Source organism: Nelumbo nucifera, chromosome 3 (genome assembly GCF_055504915.1).
Source record: "Nelumbo nucifera cultivar China Antique chromosome 3, China Antique-T2T, whole genome shotgun sequence".
NCBI lineage: Eukaryota > Viridiplantae > Streptophyta > Magnoliopsida > Proteales > Nelumbonaceae > Nelumbo > Nelumbo nucifera.
In genome coordinates, this window is record NC_142651.1 from 60,482,877 (window position 1) to 60,492,379 (window position 9,503).

The 9,503-nt window shown below is 35.6% G+C and overlaps 1 protein-coding gene across 1 annotated transcript; it reads left to right on the forward strand.

The window, feature by feature from the left end:
* Window positions 1–230: 230 nt before the first annotated feature.
* LOC104602192 (BTB/POZ domain-containing protein At5g48800) lies at window positions 231–9,101 on the forward strand. Its single transcript, XM_010265796.3, has 4 exons — window positions 231–817; window positions 3,628–3,694; window positions 6,882–8,057; window positions 8,266–9,101. The coding sequence occupies exons 1-4, from the start codon at window positions 570–572 to the stop codon at window positions 8,818–8,820; spliced, it is 2,046 nt and encodes a 681-aa protein (XP_010264098.1). The 5' UTR covers window positions 231–569; the 3' UTR covers window positions 8,821–9,101.
* The last annotated feature ends 402 nt before the right edge of the window (window positions 9,102–9,503 follow it).

Sequence of the window (9,503 nt, forward strand, 5' to 3'; positions counted from 1 at the left end):
ACTGACCTAGATTTTCTATTTGTCCGAATTCCTTGAAAATGGTTGTAGGATGAGAAACATCATATCGTATCAAATCAGATCACCTTAGACATCCATTCATTACTATAATTATTAATATGCAATGGGACCTTTCATCATCAAAACCCCAAATCAGAAAATAGTGGGACCCATTGACCCCGCTTAACAGGAATTCGAGTACCCTAATGGGCAGTGGTAGTGGGCATGCGTTCCCCATTATAACACGGGTCCCACCGGGTCCTACGAAGTTTAGAGAGGCTGAGGTTTACCACTTTACTATGATGATTTCGACACACTAATTGGGGAGACTCTCTTTCGTTGCTTTGTCAAGTGGCAAAACTAAAATAACGACTTCTTTTCCGGCTTTTCTTTTCATCTTTCTGAAACAGTTTTGACTTTGTTTGGATTTTGTTGTAAAGTTCTTGACTCCGAGTCCTCTTTGCTGGGCGTGAGATCGGGGGACTGTAGATGGCTTTGCAGTATGACCCACCACTGGGCCATACCTCTGGACGATTGCAATCTATTGTTTGAACGTCAGCTGTTTGACGAAAATGGCCCAACAACAACAGCGAAACCGACAACTGGCTCACCTCAATTCACTCTTCTTCTTCTTCTTCTTCTTCTTCTTCTTCTTCTTCTTCTGCTCATTCTTCTCATTCTTGTTTTGCTTTTTCTTTCTCTCTATACTGCACTATTTCATATTTGGGTTCCGTTACTTCTGTATGATGGCCCGGCACGAGATGCATCAGCAGCATCTCTGCTTGTCCAAGAACGCCGGGAAGAGATGCAACAACGAGTGGTTTGTTCTCTCTGTCTTACTCTGCTGCTTTGTTGGGTTTATTCTAGTTTCTTTTTCGTTTTACACTTAATTGTTAGTTTAGCTTGTATGTTATGTTCGTATTTTTCTTTTTTCTCGCCTACTGTGGGCTTATATTGTAATGTGCAAAAGAAGAGCGTTCATGGGTTGTCTTTGTTTTTATGGAAAGAGTATAGATTATAGTTAAGTTTGGTTAGTTGCTTCTAAAACTCTGGTGGGAATTAGGAGTTGGGTTGGCGCTTGTTTAACAATTTGAGTAGCAGAACACTCCTGTCATAGTGCTTCCATTGGAGATGTTAGTTGAAGTTGACTTCTTCTCATATTCAAATGAAGTTTCTTTTTCTTGTTTTATTTTCCTGAGGGTATCTCTGTTTTTGGATTTTTGGGGTTATGCACCTTCGACTAATTTATCCCCAGGTTGATGTCGCTTGGCAAGGGCTTATTTTCATGTTAGTGTAAACAAATTTCTTTTGCAGTTCCAAGTACTAACTAGAACCGGGTAATGCAGTAACTTATATGGGTTGAAATGGATGTCTGATTTCAAGTTAATAATCTTTTCAAGAACAGGCTTTGGCTTCACAAAAATTTTCTTCCGTAGGGGATCCAATTTACTTAGCTCGTAATTTTTATGCATGTTAATACCGTTATGGTCTTTTATGAACAATTTTCTTGATCGCCAGCCAGTTCAAAGCATGAAGCACTGTATGCATTCATGATTTTTTTTTAACTAATTTGATTGGTAATATGAATATCACTCTAGAAAACCAATTCCTTCCTATTCATCAATTTCATTGAATTCATATTAACTATAAAATTTCTTTTAAATTTGATTTTTGAAAATCTGATTTTTTTTTTTTTTTTGCTTTTTTGATATCTTCTGAAGGGCTACACAATGGGGGGTAGCCCATCCCCCAACTCAGGTGCAGGCGGGATTCAATCCCAAGTCTCCGCTATGACCAGCAGGAGACCTTACCAACCATCTGGGTTTTGAGTAGTGAATTCTTCCAGAAATGAGATCTGTCTTGAGTACTTAAGAATACATTTAGGGTCCACTTGATACATGTATCTGTAAGTAGATCTGGTGTCACTCCAGTAAGCAAACCAAGTACTTTTTTCTCTACTAAGAAAACCAAGCACATGCAATAGGAGCACCAACTACAAACCTCAATCAATTAAAGCATAGTTTTTCTGATCTGTATCTTTTTCTGTTTGTTTGACTAATTTTCTGTGCAAAGAAGGAATTCTTCCAATGACAACATCTATTTTTTGTTGGAAAACTTCTTGCTTTTTCACCTTTGCTATTTCTATTGGTAATCTGTTTTCTTAGACTTGAAGGTAAGCAATGTTCTGATTATAAACTATCCATAGACATCATTTCATCTTCGTTTCATCTATGTGAAGCACGGTTAGTGTTAAAATGTTTAAAATTTCCCTTTGAAAATTTAAAGAAAAACCTCAAAAGAAATAATGGCCAATATAAGCATTAACTAGTCCATATCTCTTCTATAATGTATATGACTTTCTAATCATCACTGAATCTTGCTACGTGCAGTTGGGGAATGAATAAAGTGTCTTTTAACAAACAAAGATGTGCCTCTTAAAAAGTTATAAGCATGTTGATGCAATTTACTCCTACTAATATATTCAAGTCTTCTATTTAATTGCTATTTCAAGACAGTCTGACAACTTTTCTATTTCAGTTTCCAAACTGATATGTCCCTCCTCCATCCAGGCTTCGAATTGGCAATGCCAAGGCAAACTCAACACTGACCAAGTTGCCATTTTCCAATTGGAATGTTCTTCTGTTCCCACTTAGAAGTTTAATTCGGGCATCTTTTAGTTGTATATTTTTTTTCTTAGGAATATCTTATTTAGTTCTGGTGTTTTGATGATATCTTTTAAGTAGTAATTGAATGCAGGTCCTAAACAGATTTGTCTATCCATAATATCCTACTTGTTCTTGTTGAGTGAAATCATGTTTTCAGAATAGTTAATTTGAGGCATGGTTTTGTAATATGATGGTGGTTATGATAAGGAGGGAATCAATAGTAACTTGACTTTATGAGGTTTGCAAACTTTTGAAAACCTCTCCTGGAGCACCTTAAATATGTAGCCATTCCCTGACATTTACCTCTCCTATTATAAAACTGCACTTTTGGGCAACAAAAGCATCATGTGTTTTTCAAGAAGTATAATGGAGGAGAAAAAAAAAGTATCCCTTATTCATTCAAGGAGCAATAAGATGGTCTTTTCATGTAAAATTTAATCTTCTACCTGCCAAAAATAGGTAAAATAGATTTCCCTATACTAATAAATAATATAAAGGCCTTGGAAACACACATCAAATGATATTGTTGGCTTCCTCACCTAAAACAGGCTGAATTTTCAGTGAATGGGTTGTAAATTATACTAAAATGGAAATATCAAGGAAGGGCAGCAAAATCTGAAAACCTAGGTTTTGGAAGTTAAAACAAACACTAGGAAGGGATTAGAAAATTTATTCTTACAGCTTTATTTAAATCATATGTACCGGTTTTAAAAAGGGCAGCCCAATGAGGCTCCTGCAAATGCAGGGTCTGGGGAGGGATAGATGTACACAGCCATGTGGAAAACATTTTCTCATTTATTGTATCTTGACTTTAGTAATTGTTATTAAGATCTTTGTTGACCTAAGTTTCATTTATTTTACACATTTGAAATCTTATAAGAAGCCATGTGACCCTCTTCATCTTAAACTTATGGCATATCCATAAGCAATTGTATTTTGAGAATTGGTTGTTGTTGTGTTGTAGGATATTCTCTGATGTTCCTAGTGATATTACCATAGAAGTCAGTGGAGCTACTTTTGCTTTGCATAAGGTAAATCTATATAATTATTTTTAAATTATTTATGCCATTTTATTCTGCAAATTCATTTCTGTATGGAAGAAGCTATTAAATCTTTGTGAAGCTATTTGAGTTCTTTCATTTGTCTGGAAATTTATATGTTCCATTTACATAATCATAGGCAACAATGTCATTAATCAAAATATATTGTGTCTTGAAAGATGCATATATCAGATATTATTCCTGCTTGTTTCAGTCTTTTAAATATTTCTGTAAAATTCATTTTCCATTGTCTATATTGTAGAAAAACTCAAAAGTGTTCTTTAGAAGTTTAACATTACTGCTCTGCTTAATCATCCTTCTATGTTTCCATGATTCTTAACATACAGATTGCTAATCCTGTTTACCAGCTGCTACCAATTTTATTCTCAATTTCATATTTCTGTGAGCTTCTATTGTTGTCTGTAGTATCCTTGCTTTGAGTTATATTATGTATATGCAGCCCAAGAAGTGAAGGACTTACACATCTTTTGCTCCTTATTTTAATCCTTTTTCTTTCTATTCTTTTCTTTTGGTTTCCATGCAAGGTCATTTTTTGTCTTTTAAATTTACTTATAATGTCATTGACATTCATGTGATCACCTAACTATAGTTTTGTCCAATTCTTCTGTAGATTCTTTGTTTATGGTCTATGTCATGGTTCATGATGTCGGTGAGATTTGGAAAACTTTCCCAAAATCTCCAAACTTTTCTAGGGGGTGATATGAAATTATACAAGAATCGTTTTTTCCTAATAGCTCCAATATATTGCTGGCATGTAAGCAAATTTTCAAATTTCATTGATAAATTATACATTTAAGGATTAAAATTTTGGAATATCATCAGAAAACTTTCCAATATGGCTGACTATACTAATATGATTCACTTACTAAGTCTCCATAATTCAAAAGAAAAAAAAAGGCAGACAACTACAAAAGAGGATTGTCAATCTAATTAAAACATATAATAATAACAAAAAGGGTAAAATATAAAAAGCTCTCCTGAGGTTTCTGACAATCACAATTCACAAAAACCTCCCCTAAGGTTTCACTCTAATAAAAGCCTCCCCTGGAGTTTGGAAAAAAACCTGCGGTTACCTCCCTTTGATCATTGTTCCAATAATGGAGACTTGGAATTTATTAAATTTCCCTTACAACTTGTTAGGGCATCTTTATCAATAATCCAAAATATCAGATTTACCCTTCTAGACTTCACTCTAGCTAATGAATTTATGAAGTAAAATTACTTTTTTCAATTTAACCCAAGGAAGTATTTTAGCTAAAAGTTAAAGTTCTTTTGGGGGTATTTTAGTAAATTTGCATATGAATTGATAGGCATGTGTAAAATAATACATTAGGCCAAGGTTTTCCGTCTATGACAATGATGGAAGGGGGGTAACTGCAGTTTTTTTCAAAACTACAGGGGAGATTTTTATATTTTACCCTAACAAAAAGACAAGTTAAAATGGAAAGTCAATGACATATGTAAAGAAGAGAAGATGGCTAAAAGAGTCGAAGGGAGATAGAGAGAAATATACCTATTTAAGTCTCTTAATCTTCTCTTATTTTATTTGTACAGTTGTTTGCTATGGTTTTTCGAGCCTCAAATGTGCCACCATACTTCTTCTAATGATTCCTTGAAAATTTATTAACTAATTTTGTGTTTCTAGAAAAATTTCCCTGATTTTTTAGATTTTTTAGATTCTTCAGATATCTTAGCAAAATTAGCCAAATGTCCACAAAATTTCTCCATCTCTACATGGCAAAATGTCTATCGATGTCAACATTGTGAACCATAGTCTAGATATTGTTAGAGCAAAGGTCTGTGATCTAAAGTTAGTAGGGTTTTCTTTTGGAGACCTACAAATGAATTTTTTGTAAGCCTCTTCACAAGAGTCTTCTGAAAGTTCATCATCTAAGCTATGTCCCAACTATATGGGGCCAGCTACATGAATCCTGTTTCGCCATTCCGTTCTGTTCAGTGCTATATCCATCAAGGAATCTTCTGAATGTTAATAGGAAAATTTGTATCATTCCTAAGAACTGGAGAACCAGCCTCTTCTTGGAGATACTTCGGTGGGATTTTCTGTCATTCCCATTTCCGCTGTTGTTTTCTTTGTTGTGAGAATTTTAGCCTAGCCACATTTCTTTGATCCTAAGGCCTAACCTGTTCTACAACTTAAATTTGTATTTTACATTATGATTTTATTTATGCCCACTGCTTTGTATGATTCCATGCATGGTTCATTAAGATACCAAACTCCTAGACCTTTTTTTCTTTCCAAATGATATATACTCTCTCATATGGATGTACACCCATAATTTAATGATGGATATGGCATTGAACAGAACAAAATGGCAAAACAGGATTCCTGAAACTGACCCCATATAGTTGGGACAGGGCTTAGATGATTACAATGACGACGATGTGGACAAGTTAATGAAAGTCAAATTATTCATTTATTTAGAGTATTAATCTGCTAATTATGATTAAAAGGCATGGACTGATCATGGCCAGAGAAAACAAAGATGTTTGGAATAATACCAAATCAGAATACCAATTACTATCTTATGTAAGACATAACATGTCAACAGAGTAACAGACATCAACTGAGGTTAAAAAATAAAAGATATCATCTAGTTCATTCATCCTCTTGCTCATCCCCAACCAGAGTTCCATTATCCACTCTGAAACTGAAATCCCATCTAAATTTTCTACAATACATGTCTTTTTCTTTCAGGCAAGAGTATAGTATTCCGGGGGAACTCTAGACTTGATCATTCCCTAAGAGAGGATTCACTACCGATTAGATGTTGATTTCAGGTGGGGTTCCTATTGAGGGGCATATTGAGGGGCATAAAGATAAAGAGAATTCATTCCAACAGATAAACCCTTATAGTATGTTGATTTCAGGTGGGGTTCCTAAGTGGAGAGTCAAGATCAATGAAATAAGAAACTGTTAGAATGAATTTTGTGAAGAAAATTAGATCTCCTTGATGTCCCACACCTTAAAAGTACTAGAGTAATATATAACCTAGCAGTTTGGTTTTAGCTGTAAACTTCAGATCTGCAGAAGAGATAAAAGTGTTATCTCCTTTTTTTCTGTGTCTAGAGTCGAATATAATATACTTGTATTTGTATATTTTGAAATATTCTAATCATTTTAATTTGGAGAAAGCAGTTTCCTCTGGTCTCTCGAAGTGGGCGGATCCGTAAGTTAGTTGCAGAGCATAGGGATTTTAATATTTCCCAGATAGAGCTTCCTAGCTTACCTGGGGGTGCTGATTCGTTTGACATGGCCGCAAAGTTCTGCTATGGCATTAACTTTGAGATTACAGCCTCAAATGTTGCTCAATTGTGCTGCGTTTCTGATTACCTTGAAATGACTGAGGAATATTCAAAAGACAACCTTGGTTCTCGTGCTGAAGCATATCTTGATAGTGTTGTCTGCAAGAGCCTTGAAATGTGTGTTGAAGTCTTGCAGAAGTGTGAAAACCTGCTTCCTCTTGCTGATGAGCTGAAAATTGTCAGCAGATGCACTGATGCAATAGCATCCAAGGCATGTGTAGAGCAAATAGCTTCAAGCTTCTCACGCTTAGAGTATAGCAGCTCAGGAAGGCTCCACATGAACAAGCAGGCCAAATGTGATGGAGACTGGTGGATTGAAGATCTCTCAGTTCTTCGGATTGACTTGTATCAGAAAGTCATAGAAGCCATGAAATGCAGAGGGGTCCGTCCAGAGAGTATTGGTGCATCACTTGTCAATTATGCTCAAAAGTTTTTGACTAACAAACCCAGCTTATGGAATGCATCTACCCAGCCAAATTTTGATTTAGTTGTCGGTTCTGTTGGCAATGAACAGAGGTTCATGGTTGAGACAATTACCAGCCTGTTGCCTGTAGAAAAACTTGCTGTTCCCATCAGTTTTCTTTTTGGACTTTTACGAACTGCAGTGATGCTAGATTGCGCAACTTCTTGCAGACTTAATCTTGAGAGAAGGATTGCATCACAACTGGAAATGGCTTCTCTTGATGATCTTTTGATTCCATCATTCCGCCATGCTGGGGATACTTTATTCAATGTTGACACCATTCACAGGATTTTGGTAAATTTCTCTCAGCAGGATGTTAGCGAAGATGATTTAGAAGATGAATCCACATATGGGTCTGATAGCCCTCATTCTCCTTCTCAATCTGCATTGTTCAAAGTTGCAAAATTATTGGACAATTACCTAGCAGAAATTGCTGCCGATGCAAATCTCAAGCTGAGCAAGTTTATAGCAATGGCAGATTCTTTACCAGCATATGCGCGTAATATACATGACGGTCTATATCGAGCAATTGATATATACCTGAAAGTAGGTATATCTTTTCCTTGCCTATAATAAACAATGAAAAATATAATTTGGTTTTTGATTAATAAAACAACTTCAATTTTTAACATGACAATAAACTGCCCTCAATTTTCATTTTAGAATCTAATCTTGAGATTGAATTGGATGAAGTATGGTCCTCTAATATCAACTTTTCGTTATGTTGTCTTATTCGTCTGAATTCATGTCTCAGGCCCATCAAGGTTTATCTGATCCAGAGAAAAAGATGCTGTGCAAACTGATTGATTTTCAAAAGCTCTCAGAGGAGGCAGGTGCACATGCTGCACAAAATGAGCGTCTTCCACTACAGTCAATTGTCCAAGTGCTTTATTTTGAGCAGATTAGGCTCAGGAATGCCTTATGCTACTCTTATCCAGATGACAATCTTAAACCAATGCACCAGTCATGGCGGATCAGCAGTGGTGCATTCAGTGCAGCAATGTCTCCCCGAGACAATTATGCATCATTAAGGCGAGAGAATAGAGAACTCAAGCTTGAATTAGCTCGATTGCGGATGAGACTCAATGATCTGGAAAAGGAACATATTAGCATGAAAAGGAACATGGAGAAATCAAGCTCTCATAAGTTTATGGGATCTTTTTCTAAGAAGATCAGCAAGCTGAACTTGTTTGGTCATAGTTATTCCAGGGCATCAAGTTCACCTTCAAAGCGATCACAAAGAACAGATTCTAAGATAGAGAGAGAGAACATGAGCAGCAGATGTTCTAGATTAAACACACTTATCTAGATCTTTTTTCACCTCTCTACTCAATAACTGCATGATCTGCTCTTCATGGCCTTTTCTGAACTTTTCTCACCTGTTTATCTGGTGGTGCTTTGAGCTATCGAGAGGGGCTTATTACAGTTGAAAATGGTGATTTTCAATTGGTGTTAGTCCCATTGTCAATATCCTTGATTTTCACTAACAAGGAAGTCTTTTACAGATACATTTAGAAAGTTACTCGTGTTACAGTCATTTTAACTGATCAATACAGATAAATTGAACATATACCACACATTATTTTTTTATTCCATCTTTTCTTCTGAATGTTCTGATCTCTAACAAACTCTGCATTCAAGTCGAAGCACATCAATTGAAATGATTTTTGACTTGTGAAAATACTTGGTTCCACCAATTAGGAAATCTCTTACAAACATATTTAGAAAGTCCGCATCTATATAGCTGAAAAATTATGCAGTACAAAACATTTTTGGTATTGGCATGAAACAAACTTAGATCTGCAAATATTGCATCATGAGAAATTTAATGTTGCACATAAGGTGCAATGGGTGCAACATTATAGCATTGGAAAGCCCTCATTATAGCAATATTCTAGGAAATCTAAAATAATCATCACTAACTACAACCTACAGGCACTTAAAATCATCCCTTGCCTCGTTAAGGAGAAAGAGCACCAAGATTGTACCCTG

What these genes read in the sequence shown, in the direction of transcription:
- LOC104602192 (XM_010265796.3), top strand. Translation starts at nt 570, where the DNA reads ATGGCCCAACAACAACAGCGAAACCGACAACTGGCTCACCTCAATTCA. An exon ending in CTACTTTTGCTTTGCATAAG is followed by an intron (nt 3,695 to 6,881) that starts GTAAATCTATAT and finishes TGGAGAAAGCAG; the next exon opens with TTTCCTCTGGTCTCTCGAAG. An exon ending in CAATTGATATATACCTGAAA is followed by an intron (nt 8,058 to 8,265) that starts GTAGGTATATCT and finishes TTCATGTCTCAG; the next exon opens with GCCCATCAAGGTTTATCTGA.